Genomic DNA, 17,697 nt, shown 5'->3' with positions numbered 1-17,697 from the left:
TGTAAGTCTGAGAAACTGTCCTAACAGTGGACTGTAAAAAGGGCAAAAATTAAGCCATGAATTACGATACTTGGGCAGTTGGACTAGATGATCATTGTAGCTCCCTGCTAACTGAAATAGTCTAGTCTATTCTGTTCTTTTCTATCATTTTCTTTTAACTGATTTATTTTATGTGCTTTTTTTTTTTTTTTCTTTTTTCTTTAAATTTTATTTCCTTTAAAGTCCCTGTCAACATCTGTGGATGTTCCTTTTCCCATTTTCCGGATGCTAGGCCTGACCATTGCGTGCCTTTTGGGATGTGGCAGATGATTTCTGCTTCTGCCACCGGCGCTGCGTGACGGAGCCTCGGCACACCGTTCCCAAACCCATCTGCAACTCTGCGCGTCTGTCTTCCCAACACACCGATAGCGGTTCCAGTCAGCAGCAAATTTAATTAGAAGGGTGTGAAAGGGACCGTCTGGCCCACGGGGACCAGTTGGGGTGAGACTGGCTCCAAGGCTCTGTGCCCAGAGAGCCGAGAGCGAGCCACGGCGGTGGGCTTGGTGCTGGGTGAGGGTGGAGCAGGGCGAACACCCCCGCTCTCACTTTGGCCAGAGAGGAGCTGGCAACCAACAGCTTCGTATTTCCTGAACTGTTTTTTAGATAAAAAGGAATCGCCAAATTCCAGGGCTGTGTTTGGCCCCAACATGTGAGGTTGCATGGAAAAAAAATCCAGTTGTAAACCAGGAAAAAAAACGTCTGCTGTCTGCCTTACAGAGCTCTCACCTGGGGTTGGTGCACCACAGGGCGAATTTTTTAGTTAATTTTTTCCTGCTGACCATGATGAATTACTTTTTTTACAGCAAGCAGCAAGATAATAACAGGAACAACTTTTGGTGTTCAGACAGTACGTTCTGGCAACTGGGCAGCAGTGTCCTATTCATTATGAAATAACTTTCAGATAATGTAGTCAAAATTGCATCCTGACCTAATAAAGGGAGGTTTCAGATATCAGTTATAAAATGCAAAATTTCAGGAGGAAATTGTTACGAGATCTTTCCTCAAGGGAAGGGGCAGAATAGTTTTAAATTCTTCCAAGATACAAATAGTATCAGAACTTTTGGTAATGCTCTTAACAGGTTTGGACACAGCATACTGCTCGTAGAACAACTCGTGTTTCACAGCCGCTTTTGTAGGATAAATTTCAAGCTGGCCACGCAACTGGTAAAGCAAGCAAAAATCAAGCAGCCCTCAGAATACAAACTTCGCAGACGTTGTGTTCGCCATCAGAATCTTTAATTCAGTTGTGAATGTGTCTGGTGCTGGATCAAGTGCCCTCCTGTGAGGTTAGGCGTTGGGAAAACCTCTGGTGAGGAACGAGTCTCGGAGGCAGGTGGGAATTTCTTGGCCCTGGGCTAGCAGTGGGTGAGCGAGATGGGGAGGGGAGATCAGGCACGTGTACGGCAGAAAGCAGGCAAGCAGGCGGGGGTGATGAGGTGTTTTACATGGATAAAGCCCACCATCACTGGAACCTGCCTTCCTCCATGCCTTGAGGTTCCCAGGCTTTCTCAGTGGGATGGGGAGGGGTGGCTGGTCCATAATTGCCCTGGTAAGTGTAATGGTGGCCTTGGGAGGACTTGCAGGCGTGCTTCCCACCACGCTGGAGATCCCTCAGCTCTGCCCTCCTGTGCCACAGGTGCTGAAGGAGACCCTCCAAATCACCAGGAGCTGGGGTGGGAGCTGGTGGACCACTGGCCAAGACAATCCAATTTAATACCGTGGAGTTAAAATATGTCTTGTTTATTGCTAACATACTACTCTCACATTCCTTTTTCTGGAATCTGCACAATGAAATGACGAGACTTCCCCCACAACTAAACCATGCGGTGTGTTTTTAGGCTTGTTCCAAGTGATAAAAAAGGTGTCTTGGCTTTTGTGGTGATGGCTTGCAATCAAACATGGACACGCGTCCGCTCTTCTAACACTTCTCTTTCCTCTCAATATTCCTGGCTAGCAGAAAGCCTGTTATTTCAGATGTGTGTGTTTGTATGTGTAGCTAAAATTCAAAATTGTCATTGAATATGTAAGGTATGTTTTTATGCATCCTATTTAAGTAGCAAATTTCAGAATATCAAGATACATTTTATTTGCATGCATATTGTATATGCATAGATTATGTACTTATGAATATGCTGTATGTACATGTGAAACTATATTATAAATGTAGGCTGTTTAAATATATATGTGTGTGCATGCATTTTGTATATATAGTAAGTAAAAATAGAAGATGTTATAAAATGGCTGACGTTTATTCTTGTATCCTTTGCAGGAAAGATTTCAAGTGAAGAATCCTCCCCATACATACATCCAGAAGTTGAAGGGCTATCTGGACCCGGCTGTAACCAGGAAGGTGAGGAGCGTCCCGTTTCCTCTCACCCATCCCTGGTTCCTCGGCGAGGATGGTCCCGGGGTCCGGGTTGCTTCCTGCCTTTGTGTAAAAGGCCTCGTCAAAATCTCTGAGAAGAGTCTCGGAGATGGAACAAACTGCAGGGAGAAGCCAAGAGAAATTAGGAAGGCGCTGCGGTTTTCAGAGCTCAGAAAGGAGAACAGATGTCTCAAAGGAAAGGACCATCTGACCCAGGAAGCAACTTGTTTTAATAACTTTAGCTTCAATAAATAGTCTGACAGGTTATCGCTGAGCTGGACTCTAGGCCTGACTTTTCACGTGGGCAGTGCTGGTGGTGAATAAAACCTCTGTCGGGTGGCACTTTTCTCACCCATGTGAAGGGAGTGTTGAAGTTTTGCGTCCTTTTCTCTGGCATTTGTGTGACACAAGTTCAGGACAGCTGGCCCAGTTCACCTCTCGCTTGTAGTCTCATCTGAGGTTTCAGGGCTGTGAAATAAAGACGTAACCTGGGGTGTATTTACGTGGCAGAGCCTCATCCATCCTTTTGCGTATTATTTTGTCCAAAATAGTTTGATAATCGCTCGTGAAAGACTCAGGCACTTCACTTGGCCTTTCATGCGAACGCCGTGCATCCCTGAATGTATTTGTGGCTGCTTCTGATATTTCTGCACTTCCCTAATGGGCTTAGTAATAGCCTCCAGGATTTTAGAATGACAGTAAACCTACATCCCATTTAGAAGATCATCGCTGAACTTCTGGTATTTAACCACTTCGGATATCGGCTTATATCCTGTGTTGATAATTGTAATAGCTTTTTTTTTTTTTTTTTTTTTAAAATCCCAACAAAAAAAAGCAGCGAGGGCATAGCAGATCCTGCCATTGACTGGCTCTGCCTTGTCCTCAACAATCGCTGCTTTGTGTTGCTGTACAATGAGCTGAGGTTGGTGCCCCGCGGTAAAATACGCATCCTGACACGGGGCTTGCAGGCCAGGGCCGGCTCCGGCAGAGCTGCACCTCCTCGCGAGCTCGTGAAGACTCCTTGCTAGCTCGTGTCTTCAGGGCTGCAGTAATGTCTTCTGACAGTGCTTCTCTTGTTGGAGGCTCTAACGAGGAGTAGGAAATCATTTCGTAGGAAACCTTTAAATTTGCCTGTAGCTGATTATAGTGGTTTTTTGTTTTTGGTTTTTTTTTTTTTTTAAAAAAAAAAAACGGTGAACAGGCATCTTTGTGTTCTTCTCCTGAAGGGTTTTTGAAATTCGTTTAGTGTTTGGCTTTGCTCTGTGGTTACTCCGTGGGCACACATTGAAGCCTTTCTTACCCTAGTACCATTACAAGAGTCCCATGACAAATGACAAAACTGAAGGAGCCTAAAAATAACTCCCTTGAGTTCCTCTCTTTTGTTGCGTTATTCCGTATCACCAGCAGCCTTTCCTCAGCCTGGGCTGCGAGGTGGAAAGATTTACAAATGGGCTTCTGGATGGATGCTCGACATTGTGGGGAGAGTTTGTCTTACCAGGATTGCTGCTGTAAGTGAGGTGGTGTCAGTGTTTTTGCTGACGATCCCCAGCGTGGCCAAGAGAAGGGGGCTCCATCAGTATTTCACCTTTTTTTCTAGAGCGGTAAGGTTTTATAGTGCTTGCAGTTAAATTGTGTGAGCTCTCTGGGGAGAGAAGGCACTGGGTTTTTGTACTCTGAGCTAATTAACTGAGATCCAGAGGAACTGCATGTCTGATCTCAACCAGCTATTTCAAAGTAAAAATTAATAGTGCCTTGTGTCTACTAAGACTTTACTGTGAGGCATCTATTTCAGTCCGCCAGTGGCTTTTTGAGCTGGGATTTAGTCTCGCCTCAAGTAAGCCAGTGGTGCTAAACTTGTGATTAAACTTGTGGTGTTAAAGCATGTGATAAAACCCTGGTGAAAAAGGCAGCTGATAATTCTCACATAGGTCAGCAAGGCAAGGTAAATCCTACCCTTTCATCATCTTCACCTCAGTAAATGAACTCGTGGGAATTATTAACTGCCAAGCAGTCCCCTTGATTTTATTGGGAGTTTCCTGTGGTGCACTGAGAGCAACCCCTTTTTTTCCCCAAGTATTCAGAGCGTGGTCCTGCTCGCAGCAGCAGCGTTGCTTGCGTCCTGAGCGTTTCTAAGCCCTTTCCAAGCACATCAAGTCTGTGCGTGTGATCACTGAGGACCAAGCTGGCCGTTAGGTACTGCAACTCCAAGATGACTATCATTGTCCATCCACTTCACGAGTGAGAATTTACCAAAACAGCTGCTCCGGAATAATTTATCCAGCTGTTTTAGTACCTTTCCACGGGCTGGGAGCACCAGGCAGGAGAGAAGATGAGTTTTTCTCCACCTGGGAGAGGTGTCTGCACCCCGAAGGAGGCCCTGCGGCCGGTTGGTTTTGCAGAGGGTGGAGAGGAGCTGCTTGCCTCGACTCGAGACGAGTTGGTGTGCATTTAGAGGTCTTCTGCCATGACCAGTACCTGCTCTGGGCCACGGGTTGGGGCTTTCACTGCGTCCCAGTGAGGTTTTGCCAGGTTGCCCTTTCTCCTCTCACCCGGAGATGACACGAAACCTCATCTCCTTTCCGCTGCGGTGTTTTCCTTCTGCCATTTTATGGCCTTTTCCCAGCGTCTGATTTTGCAGATGCCATTTAGCATGCGCAGATTATTAAAGCATGCAGATGGCAGCACATGTGTATTTCATTATTGGCTCGCACCCACAGATTTGGTAATTATACAGAAATCATGGCAGGTTTTTTGGTGTGGGTGTAAACTCGCGAAAGTGAGATTAAAGCACCAGGCTGAGAATGAAGCCCAAATGCTGTTAGTTCTCAGTGGAGGGTTTGATACTAAAACAAAGCTTGTATTGTAGAGAAATGTTTATTTATCTGCAGGCTTTCAATTTTCTTAATCCTGGAAACTCAACAATGTGCATGGGAACAGAAGTTATTTTTCTGAGCGTGTTTTTGTTGACTGCCGGACTATTGTTGCTGCATTCCTCAGGATTTAGAGGGGTTCTCAGTTTACCTTAATGTTTAATTTATTCATTCTGCACTGTGTGAGATGTTGATTTTTTTAATAACATCACATGAGTCTAATTGCTATTTTTGCCTGCTTGCTCAATTACAGAAATTCAGAAGACGAGTCCAAGAGTCTACTCAAGTACTGCGAGAACTGGAAATTTCTTTAAGAACAAATCACATTGGGTAAGAATTTTTGATGTCCTCTGGTCTGAGATTTTTCTTTTGCATCTACTGATGGATGCCTTTGAGAAAATCCCTCTTTGCATGCCAAGCAGTGATACCACTTGATTGATCATTAAAGCCTGAAGGGCTTAGCTGAGGGATAGCTGGGCATCTCAGGAGGATATTTCTGCTTTAATCCTTTCATGCTAGGGTTCATCCACATCTCTGGGAAGGCTGCGAGAAGATTGCAGTCAGCTTCTGTTTACCCTAAGTCAGTCAAAGCAGCAGTGAGCACGATTCTGTCTTGAACAGTAATAGTACTGCAGCTATAAATATATATATATAAAACCCCCATGCTGTTTTATAGCTTTAACATGATGCAGTTCATGAAGTCTGGCTGTGAGTAATATTCCCAGTATTTTACTTCTACAAAGCACAAAATTCCTCTCAAGTAGCAAAAGTAAAAGAATCATGGAGGCTTCAGTTTTTTATGGAACGCGCTGCTCCCATCTGCGTTTCCGCCGGTCTCACCTCTCTGCTTTGGCTCAGCGCTGGCGCATCAGCTGAGAAGGTTCCTTCAGTGTTTTGTTTCATGATCACGCACTCTTTCCAGCTTAATTACAGAATGCTGCTCTTACTTGGTGGAAATGAGGGTGGGAGGAATAGCTGTTCTCTCTCTGGGAGGCAGCTCCCCAGCGTGGCGTGCGTGGCAGCGGGGGACCCTCCCGCAAGCTGCACCCTCGCAAATATTCCCAACAAACTTCTCCCGCAGCCCTGCTCTGGCTCCTGCTATGTTTTCCCTCGTTTTCCAACACAAAGGATTCCCCACCAGAGACTTAGGGCATCTGAAGTGTGACACTCTGCAGATTTGTGACGGCGTCACGTAGAAGGAACCGTGATGGTGCACTGGATAAATACAAGAAGCTGACAAGACCGGTGCTTATTTATTTGGTTCGCTTGGCTCTGAAATATGTGTGTCAAAATACATTTTATAAAAATGCCAGGTTGTTTCTTTTAGCAGGTAAACAGGGAAAGATTTAAAGCCTGAAGAGCAGAATAACTCAGAGCTAATGCATTCCCACTCTGCTGAGAGCTGTGAGGCCCCGGAGGCAGAGCGAGCCCGGAGCCCAGTTCCCTCCTGGGCTCCCCACTCATTCCAGTGGCACCTAACCCACTCCCAGTGGGGTTTTGGCTGCCCTGGCTGGGGTTCAGGGGAGAGCTAATGGGGCTGTGCTGAGGCTCCTTGCTCACCTGACTTCACCCCCAGATGGAGGGATTTTCAAAACATCCTTGACCTTGTCCAGTTTTTGAACGTTTTGGAAAAATAATAGATTATTCTGAATTGCAGATTATTTTGTATAACTCTCAAAACTCACAGCGACAGGTTAACACCTTTCAAAAAGAGAAGGCGAAATTGCTATTAAATACACATCCAGGATGTCAAATTATTCTCTTGCTGATGTGCAAGAAGCTTTTAGGGACTGCTAGAGATCAGGATGTGACAAAAAATAAACCCTGTCCCTGCGACCCACGTGTTAGAAGGCAGCTGTAACCTCTGCTCGGTGGTTTGTGCAGCCAGAGAAGAGCCTGGCTTTGGGGTGAAGCTCCCCGGGCACCCCTGGCCCTCTTGCAGTTACACCGTTGTGGTGGGAAAAGCAGTTACTGACTCCGGAGCTCAGTACTTAGAAGAGTGAACATCTAGTTTCTGAACAATATAGTGTGCACAGAGGGTTTATACGCTTTTTTTTCCTTAGTGGAATGTTTTTCCCATCAAAGTGCTGCAAAAAAAGCTCGTTTCAGTACATTTGTAAAGTCCTCCAAAGGACTGTTTTAAAGTCCTCTAAATAATAAAGGGCATTTTTAAAAAGTCCTCTCTTCCTGAGTGAGAAGGCAAAGTTTTGCTCAGCAGTGCTGCCTTTCCTGCCGTGGATCTGTCTCTAGCTTGCCTGACAAGAATTCCAGTAACTGCACAAACACCCTGATGTCTAATGATTTTTCTAACAGATGGGTCAGGGAGTTCCTGAATGAAGAAAACAAAGGCCTGGATGTTCTGGTGGAGTACTTGTCGTTTGCACAGTATGCAGTCACGTAAGTAAGACATGCCTGGTACTCTCTGGGCTGCAAGGCAAAACAAGAATCCTGCCATCTCTACAGAGCAGGGTAGAAATACCAGAGCAGATGCTCAGCTTTCCTGCTAGTAGCTTGGTGTGATGCTCTGTACGTACCTTAGAGCAGAGAAGATGGTAATGTCAGTCCAAAACTATTGCCTCATAACATTTTGCAGCGACAAAAAAGTTTAAATTTAATCCTTGAGATTATTTATCTCTAAGTCTGCGCTGACCTCCATGCACGAACCGCTTCTCACACGGCTCGGGGCGAGCAGAGCTGTCGGCATCCTCTGCAGTGGATGCGCTGCAAGGCAACCCTAGGAACTTCAAGGTGATTTTGCAAGTTGGGGAGGCTGTAAGACAAGCTTTTTCAATTCTGACACCTGGTTAGTTGGGAGTAAGATTCAGTCATTTGGGTAATAAATCATTACACGTACTCTATTAAAAGAAATTGGGAAAAAAAAAAATCAGCTTTCTCAAACCATTATATCACACAATTCGAAATAGATGTTCAGCTGCAGATCTGTTTTTGTATATCCATGGGCTTTCGTTCAGGATATTTTAGCAGTAGATTTCTGTGTATGAAAAGAAGCGGTAGGTTGAAGATACTGCTGTAGTTAGGAACTCAAGCTGAGCAGAGTTGATATTTTATTTTTAGAAAAGATGCCATCAGATGTATATGTCTCATTGCACAGAAAAGAGGTTGTTGGTGGGGTTGCAGTAAGATTAATGAAGGAAAATTATATGTTTTGAGATGTTGCTAACACTGGAAAAAACTGTGCACAGCAAAAAGAAGTGTTTGAAAGACGTTCTTCCTAAAATTATACAAATGTACGCAAGTTAGCTTGCTGGGTTTTTCCCCTCTCTAACGTGGTAGACATGAGTAATAACCTCAAAAGCTGTAAGAGGAACAAGCAATTTTTGCTTGAAATAGCAGTACGATGGGCAGTGAGTCAGAAATCAAAGAAAATCTATAACGATTATGGTAATATGTTACATATGCTGAGAGATTTGTGAGGGCCAACAAAGCGGTGTAAAGGCTCAATCGCATATTGATGGAGGAAACCGAATTAGTATTTGCACAATGTATTGATGTATTGAAGTAAAATGGAGACAGCTTTAAGCATTCCCACTCTCTGCTTCAAGGCAGGGCTATTCATCAGCAAGGCAGCCAATGCTCTATTTATTTGACGTTGAAATAGAATAGTACGTAGCTGTCGGCTCCTTTTTGAAATTGTGTGGTCAGCTGCTCCCTTTGTCCAGGTCCCAGTTTGCTGCCCTGGGCGTTTGAAGCTCGCCCTGAATTGCAGCCGAAGGGAGGCTAGCCTGCATTTCTTCCCTCCTTTCTTTTGGCAATCTTTCGGGACCTGCTAAAATCTGCAGACGGTGGACAGGAAGGAGAATGCCCTGTGCATCCTTTCCGTCTAACTCGGCGTTGGGATTTCTATTTCCTTTCAGGTTTGACTTTGAAAGTTTGGAGAACAACGTGGAAAACTCAATGGACAAGTCCAAGCCTTGGAGCCGATCTATTGAGGACCTGCACAGAGGCAGTAATTTACCCTCACCAGTTGGCAACAGCATTTCCCGCTCGGGCAGACACTCGACTTTACGGTAAGGCGTTTAATCAGGCAGAGGGTGACCTGCACCCGGTGAGTGCTCAGCTGAGAAGAGTCAGAATGGTTTTGCAACTAGAATATTTTTCATCTTCCCTCTTTTCACGGTATAGGCTTGACATAGATAGGAAACAGGTCATTGTACTGGCGGTTTAGAGGTGGAAAGAAGTGCTAAGCTAGTAACACGGGGCAGCGTTACACAGCGATTGAGGAAGAGACAAGAATAACTCTGCCTCCCTTTCCAATGGCAGAATGAGCTAAGGATGCACGATACGTTTCCATCAGGTACAATGTGGCTTGTACAGAGGAAGCAATTCCTCTTCTCCAAAATATATCTCAAGATTTCCATGGACCCAGCCAGGCTGGGGCTCCGACCTGGTGTCTCGTCCAAAAAGGTCTCTTCTAGCAGCACATTCCTGCCGTGCTGCTATGAACAAGAGGTTTTTATTTTTTATTTTTTTTTTTGAAAGGCTGCTTCCATCCTTCAAACCTGCTGTTAATTCTGGCACCACCTCGGGCTTTACTGTGAAGTCTCTCTTTCCAAATACTGGGTTTTTTTGTTTTTTATTAGTTTGTGGAAAAGACAGGATCACTTCCCAGGACTGAATGGCAGTCAACTGTTACATTCCTTCGATGCCTCACTATTACAAAAGATCCTGAACACCACCTTCAGACGAGCAGTACTGTAACCTAGGGGCACAGCTCAGTGCTGAATGCTTTTTGACTTTTCTTTGGCTTTTATGGAGTTCTGTTCCATAGTACTGTGAGCACAGAAGGGTCCAGAAAAGATGGAGCCAGTGAGGACTTGCAGCTTTTTCCTACATCTTCCAGCAGAGCTTGTGGTTTGGTTTGTCAGTCACTGGTGAAGTTGGCCCTTCCACCTGCAGCCTGATGTGATACCTGGAAGATGTAATTTGCAGACATCAGGCGGTGGAGAGGAGGAGACACACAGTTCTGCTAAAGAGATACAGGCTGTGGGGTCCAGCAAAATCGCTTGAACGGTTGATTACTTTGTTTTTTTTTAAAACATTGCAAAGGTGTTCTTTGTGGTTTTGGTTTTCTTTGATCTTTAATTACGATGGCAGAGAAACGGTAGAGTCTCGTGCTTGCAGGAGGGTGTTTGATTCTGCTCTCCGTCTTTGGGAGGCACGCTTGTGATTAGTTACACTAGAAATGCATGCGTCAGCTATAGATTGCATGTCTTACATTTTTTTTTCTCTTCGTTTCCTTCCATCCTTTTTTCCTTTTTCACATCCCCCTTTATTCCTTACCACCTTTATTTTCCATTTCAACGTCTCCTTCCCCGCGCCCCTCATTCCCCTCCCTCCGTCGAACGCGCCGCTCCAATTCTCTCTCTCGCATCCCTCCTCCCTCTGCTCTCATTCACCTTCCACGCACCGTCAGATCGGTTCCTCTGCCTGAGCAACTTCAGTTCAAACGCTGTCAGAGCTGCTTTGCAGCCACCGGCCTCCAGAGCAGCTTCACTTTGCGCTCTCCCGATGAGGCTTCGAGCCGGAAAATCTCGTAAGTCCCCAGGTGCAGGGTTAGCAGCAGGCCGGGCTGCGCCGGGCATGGGAGCCGCGTGGCTAGCACCGCTCCCCGGGGCCCATAATCTGGTAGCCACACGTCTCGGGGAAGCGGCCACCTGAGCCTCAGGGGCAGTTTCCAGTCTCCTGAAGGTGTGGTTATCGCGTTATAACTTCAGAGCGTAGTTGGCTTCCGTAGCGCGGGGTTTTCTGAAAGCAAGCAAAACGCGTTTTACTTTGAAACATGACACCGGTTTGCTTTATCATATTGCAAATAGTATTCTTAGTTTCAGGCCGATGACACAGAGCCCTTACTCATTGTCCATGCTATTTCATCTTTACTGCGAACAGAAATTTCGCTCACGTCCAAAACTGGCACAGAAATGTAACCTAATGCAGTGGTTTTCAGCCGGGTGCCCCCTCCTGCCTGCAGAGCCATCTCTGTACCGGGGCGGCTTGGGCAGAAACCATCCAACATTTACGTGGAATTAACATCTTTGGTTTACGTTTCCAAAAAAAAATGTCTGTGTTCTAAAATGTGTACTTTTTCAATAGCTGGGGAATATGTGTATTAAAAAAAGTAAAAGCTAAAAGTAGGCGAGAAGTTTGTGAGAAGGGGTTTTTTTGGTATAATTCGTAAATATTGGCTGGATGAAACAGATTCTTCTCCCGAGGACAAGCTTAGGTGGTCATCAGACACGGAGGGTGTGCAGGATGGCATTTCTGGTCCAAACCAGGAGGATCCTGCCCCGGCGCTGGGTAGATGCCGCGTCTGGGACATGCCGAGACCCAGGGCCACAGGCTCTTGGGTGTGGAAGCTCCTCGTCTGTCTTCATTACAAAACCCATTCAAACGGAGGGAAAGGGAGACGCGGTCCTTCCTCTTGCATGAAAAAGGAGAAGGTTGACAATCTTAACAGGGTAATTTAAAATTCAGGAGTTGGACTCATCCCCGCGATGCCATAGCGGTATGAAAAATGAGAACACGCTTGGCCTGGTGGATTCCTTTTTATTAAAACGGCAAAAAGACTGGGGGAGACAGTGTTTCGTGCCTGCTTTAACATTGTGTTTTCTCGTTTTTGGTGCCTGTAAGGCCGTGTCGTGGCACCAGCTCCCCAGCCTGTCCTCAGTAAACCTGCCGTAGCCCTCAGCCCTCTCTCCGGTCCCGGCTGGTGTGTGCTGTACACATTTAATTGTAGCAACAGGAGCAGGAGATAAGCAGAAAGCGAGGCTCGGGGGGACTGGCGGGGTTCTTACCCCTCGCAGGCGATGCGTGGGCACGGAGGCTTTCTGGCTCTTGGCTTGCGTGGCTGGGGCTATCCATTTCTAATTGTCACTTTAACTGGCTTCCCGTAGCTCTTTTTAGTAGTGCTAAACCCTGCCAACTCCCTGCTTACTGGGTTTCCCTGGCAACTGAGGGCTTTTTTTTTTTTTTTTTTTTAAGAGGAGGCACGGGGATTTGGGAAGCAGGCACCAAAACGAGGGCAGAAGGATAAAAACGAGGATGAACCTTTGGGGATTTTATTGCTGCTTTTTTTTTCGGGGGAGAAAGAGCATTACTTTCACATGAGAGTCATACTCTCCTGTCAGATAAATATTAATGCAGACTTCGTAATGTCCCAGCCCATTAGAAATTCCCTTTCTTCCGAGTCAAATACTTCATTTTCTATGTGGATTGAACCGAGAAACTTCATTTCTTCAGAATCTGCGGAGTCCATAATGAGAGAGCGATCCAGGCAAAAATATCTTAATCCATAAACGGGCTTTGACTGCATTCGTGAACTGGACTCAAATTTGACACTGCTTTGCATGCTGCGATGATTTTAAGTTGGACTTTGCCATCAACACCTTCGCTGATCAGGGACCAACTGACTTTGTCACCATCGTTTTTGTCAGACACAAATCCAACAGAGCGCGGTTTTGTGCTTCTCCTGGTCTCCCTGCCTGCAGACCACGATCTCCGCAGCCCTCGCCGGGCGGCGGTGGCTCTGGCAGCGGGCCCTCGTTTCCTCCTGGCCTGCTCGGTGGTGCTGTGGGGTGTTTGTGCTGGTCGAAGTGGGGGAGAATCCCCTGCAGTGCCCGTCGGGGGGGGAGGCAGGCACGCTGCCTTGCTGGGAGGTGGGCGGGATGAGCTGAGCACCCTCTGCGGGTGCGTTCACGTCTCTGGCGGGAGGAGGGAGGGAGACCAAACCCAGCTGTTTTGATTTCTTTTCTCACCTTTTTAAAGCAGCGCATACCTCCTCAGCTTCACAGGTTAATGATTTTCCCAGATTCTGTTAGATGAAGGCTAAACCAGCAGGCTCAAAGTCATTTATTTGCTTGACATTTGTGGCACGAAACAGCTTTGTTGCCCCTGTTTGAAGCGGCAGAAAGGAGACAATTTCAGGCAGCACAGCTGCCGGCTCTGCCTTCCCTTACACGGGTGGGGGAGCTGATTGCACCTCACTGGTTTTAATGCTCACGAGGCCACCGCTGAGCACAGGCTTGTGGCCTTTCCCTCCCTGGGCCACGTCCCCTGAGAAAGGTGCAAATTCAGGGTCTCCACGTCCAGCAGACCCAGCTTGTAGCTTGCCCTAAGAGATCCCAGAAATCCCAAGTTAGGAAGAAGCGCCAAGACCTACCTCTTCCAAAGCCCCTTTCTGCTGCCAGAAGGACAGTCATAATACAACCACCACTGCCTCCAAACCACCACCACCAAAACGGCAGAGATGCAAGCCAAAACCCACCAAACCCCGAGGAGAACCAGCACTCCCAGCCCACGCAGCGTTGGGCAAGCTGCCGGCGGGGCGGTGAGGTCCACCCTGGGCTGTGCCCTCCTCTCCCTGCTCCTACTCTGAGGCAGCCAGTGTAGACAAACGAGGGCCTGGTGTTCTCTAGCAGATAATAAGATAAAAATGGTTGGAGAAACCAGCTGGAATTTGTATTCGTGATTAACGTGGTGCCTTAGAAGTCTATGCCACTGGACTGGGCATGTGTCCTCGTTTTACGCATCAAAGTCCTCCCACTGCAGTCGGTGGAGATGGCAGGAGTTTGCATGGAGATTTACGCTCACTTTCCGTGGTGCAGAGGGTTTTTATTTCCCTTGAGTATCCCAAATTGTTGCGTAGGTGTTTTTATTATCCCTCTGCGGGTCTTCAGTGTCAGCGTGAGCTGTTTTGCACCAGAAGATGCCCTGGCGTGTTCTGTTTTCTAGGTCTTAGTTGTACAAGGTGCTGGATGAGTCCGGGTCACTCCGGACGTTTTCAGCAGTTCTGGCTGATCTCGTTGACAGCGTAATGCGGATGTGGAGGAGGGAGCAGTTTAGCAAAATTAGGGGGTTTGGGGCTGCTTGGGCTGAATGGTCCTGTTCAACTTTCTGTGGGAGGCTGGTGGGTAAAAGCGCAGCCTGGTCTCCAGAGGCATCATGGCAGGGCCTTTGCAAGCACCAAATTAACAAAACTGTTAAATTAAATCAAAACGATCAATGAGTTATGCCAGAACAGAAATGTACTTCTGTTAGATCCGGGCGAGAAAAAAGAACCTGAAACCACCCCGTGTATTTTCAGCACAGGTTTAGCCTCGGTTTTAACGGCTGTTGGTTTTCCCACGCGGGTGCAGCGTCCCGGCTGTGGAAACGCCACGTCCTGCGTGCTTCCCCCACCTCCAGCAGCAAAGGCAGGGAGCTGTGGAGCAGCTCCCTCCCCACGGGTGACATCCCGTACCCACCGCGGGCGGCTGGCAGGAGGAAAGCGTTACACGCTGCAGGAGCTTGCACGTGGTCAGGTTTTCTGTTTCTGCCTTTTTTTTTTTTTTTTTTTTTTGTTCAGAAGTAAGGTTTTATAGTTCTTCTTTAAAGGAGGGGCAGAGGAAATAAAAGAGGAACCATCTGAATTTAATTAGCAGGATAAATATACTCTTGGTGACATAATCTTTGACCTGCAGCAGACAGGAAATCAAAACCAACGATTCATCCAGATGCTCGGATCAGCCTGATGTTTAGTAACAAGAAATGAAATAAAAGCAAAAGAAGATCATCCACCCTGGCTTGGCTCATGTTGCGTAAAAGGAGGTGTTAGAGCTACTGCCCTGCCTTTAGGAAGGAAACATCAGGAGTCGTTGGAATTGCCACTAATACAGAGACAGCGTCTTGAGCCTAATTCCAGTGTGCAGAGTCGTCGTAAAAGAGTTTCTGTACAAAAAAAAAAAAAAAAAATCCTCATTAATTCTTGGCATTCACGTCTGTGTGAAGAAATTTGCATCTGTTGAAGGGAAGCGATCTAAATCTAGGGCAGAATCCCATCTGTGCTGGAGATATTTCCTCTGCACTGCAGCTCTCGATTGCATATTCTGTACCCGTTTCTCAGCCTCATCATAAACTCACACGGGGTGGAAGCTCCGCGAGCCGGAGGGTGTGGGCTCTGGGTCTCACTGCTGCCTGAGGAACACCCCACACCTCGGGAGGGAGGCAGGGGGGGAGGCAGGGGGGCTGCTGTGGAGCCGGCGGGGGGGGTCACTGTGGGTTGTGGGGCATCTGCAGCCCTCGCTGGGTTTCTTGGGGTGTCTCTTCCACCTCTTCAGGAGAGGGGGGGGTATCGTCTTCACCTCAAACTTCCCTTCTGGTGCCTGCGTTGCTCTTGCAGCTTTGGTGGGGGAGGCTGGGCGGGTGGTGAGCGGCGTGGGGGGGAGCATCTCTCCGTGCGGGAGGCTGGACCCTGAGCTCACTCCCCAGGGAGACGGGACCCAGCGTCCTGCTGCGTTGCAGAGTATCCTTGCTCCCCGATTCTCCTCCTCCTCGCCCTCCGAGCAGCTAGAAATGCCGAATTCTGGCTTCGTGGTCATCTTTTATTGGTTTAAGGAGACTCGCTCCCCTTTGTTACAGCTGTCAGATGTTTAAAGGCATTCTGAAATTTAAACGAGTTGATACACCAGGCACCGAGGGAGATTTTTTTCCTTCTATCAGTGGCATGATAAAGATCTCATTACTCCGCTTATTTAAAATTTAAAGGAAAATAATATATGCAGCCTTAAGTAGTTTAAAACCGAGAGAAATCTTTGCAGGCATGATCTCTGCGTGACTAGAAATGACTTCTACATCTTCTTACAGCAGGGTTTTTCCTATTTAGTGAAATGAACGTATGGAAGTACGCTAGCGTGGTATGGTTACACATCCTCCAGCCAGCACTGGCCGCGCTTCCACACCTCCCCGTTCAGACTTCATTGGGGGCCCCCAGTTAAAGGCTGCCCTGCTCCTCTTTTGTCTCCGGAAGGGAGGTTTGGAAGGCGAATGAGTCCCCAGGTGCTGGGTCTGTGTGTGGGCAGTCGGCCCGTCCGTGGGGACGAGGGTCACTCAGCGAGGGTGCTGCGCGGCGGGAGCCCGGCGGGCGCCCCCTCCCTCGCTTGGGCTTGGACATTTCGAGCGAGAGAGTTTCCAAGTGTGGTCTTTGTATGAGGGAGAGAGCTAGTGAGTCAGAATAAAACAAGACTGTTAGTGCTTGTTTGTGTATGTATTATTCATCTTTACCACGGTTATTCATAATAATAATTACGTTAACCACTGATTTTAAAAGCCACACCTCTTTTTTAAACAAAATGAGTAGCACGGATTAGGCAAGTAACTGCGCAGTAGCATCAGCAGTAAACAGGGCAGCCCCCCAAATGCACTCAAAATATTCAGCGGGGAAGAAAGAGGAGAAGAGTGAAGTGTGATCACACCAAAGCCATGTCTGATACCCGCTCGGACGTTCTCCAGGAGCAGACACTTAGAGCACTTGCTTAGTACAAACAAGGCAGGTACCCGGCGATGTTTCTCCTGCTTCCAGCGGTCTGTAGATTTAAGCATCTTGATCTAAGGTTTGCATCTTGCCTTGAATAGTTCTCGATGGATTTTTTTTTTTTTTTTCCCCCCTGTGAGTTGGTGTAAGTGCCTTTGGAGCCCGTGAAGAGCTCCCGCTCTCGGGAGCAGCGTGTGGAGAAGCGCCTCAAAAATCACCAGGTTTGCTTTGGTCCTGTCACCTGATAACGATACGTGACGGCACAGCGTTCCCGTGTTACGAGAAATAACTCCAGATCATTCCCTCCTGACTCCCTCCGTGCCACTCACGCTTTCTTGGGGCGTTGGGACCGTTCTCAGGTGGCGAAGCCTGGGGCTGCGTGTCCCCTGGAAGCCGTCCCGTGTTCCAGCTCCCCTTCTGGCCCCGCCTCGCCGTGCGTTTCCAGTCGTGCTCCGAGCCTGTGCTGGGTACCAGTATCGATTCACTTCACCTCTGGTAGGGACTGGAGTGAGAGCGAAGGATGCTGTAACCCAGAAGCTTTCCCCACTGCAGTTGTTTTCCCAAATCAGGGAGGAGAAAAGCCTTCCCATGTATGTTCTCCAGGCTGCAGAGGTGGCACTGGCAAGTGTGAGGCCAGCTGCAGTTGTGTGAAGAAGCCGCCTTTTTACTGGAGGTTGTGTTTACTCCAGCAGTCAAGCTTCATCGATGAACTTCCCTTTCCTCCCCCGGTGGAGTTGCTCTTTGCATAACAAATATCAGAGCTTGCACATCACTGCGCGTCCATCACGTTGTTTTTTTCTTTCTGTCTTCCCGTCGGCTTCTTCTTCCATTTTGCAGCCCCGAGTGCGATAGTTGGAAAAGCAAAAGGATTATTGGGCCTGCCTTGAGGTTTTGCTAGCCGGTGAGCAGATGCCCTTCTGGTCTCTGCTCTCACCTGCATAGCTGTAAATCAGGAGCAAACCCCTGGGTGCTACAGCCAAGTGAGAACCTGCCTGGACCTCCTCCCCAGGCTGTTTTTTTGCGCTGTAAATTGGAGGACGAGGATAAATAATGTGGTTTTCCAACCCCAAACACCACCCTGGGGGCAGCCCGCACAGCTTTGCAGGGGATCTCCGGGT

The 17,697-nt window shown here is 47.6% G+C and overlaps 1 protein-coding gene across 8 annotated transcripts in view; it reads left to right on the top strand.

Annotated features, from left to right (window-relative positions):
* FMNL2 (formin like 2) overlaps positions 1-17,697 on the top strand; it is a 144,151-nt gene that overhangs the window by 84,147 nt on the left and 42,307 nt on the right. For all 8 annotated transcript variants that reach the window (XM_042783776.1, XM_042783780.1, XM_042783779.1 and 5 more), the window contains exons 3-6: positions 2,309-2,389; positions 5,528-5,604; positions 7,588-7,671; positions 9,150-9,302. In XM_042783776.1, the coding sequence (XP_042639710.1) occupies positions 2,309-2,389; positions 5,528-5,604; positions 7,588-7,671; positions 9,150-9,302 (395 nt within the window). The remainder of the gene's footprint in view (positions 1-2,308; positions 2,390-5,527; positions 5,605-7,587; positions 7,672-9,149; positions 9,303-17,697) is intronic.

This window comes from Tyto alba, unplaced genomic scaffold (assembly GCF_018691265.1).
Source record: "Tyto alba isolate M040663 unplaced genomic scaffold, T.alba_DEE_v4.0 Super-Scaffold_7, whole genome shotgun sequence".
Taxonomy (NCBI): domain Eukaryota; kingdom Metazoa; phylum Chordata; class Aves; order Strigiformes; family Tytonidae; genus Tyto; species Tyto alba.
The sequence above is the reverse complement of the archived record's forward strand: the minus strand, read 5'-3'. Positions and strand labels throughout refer to the sequence as shown.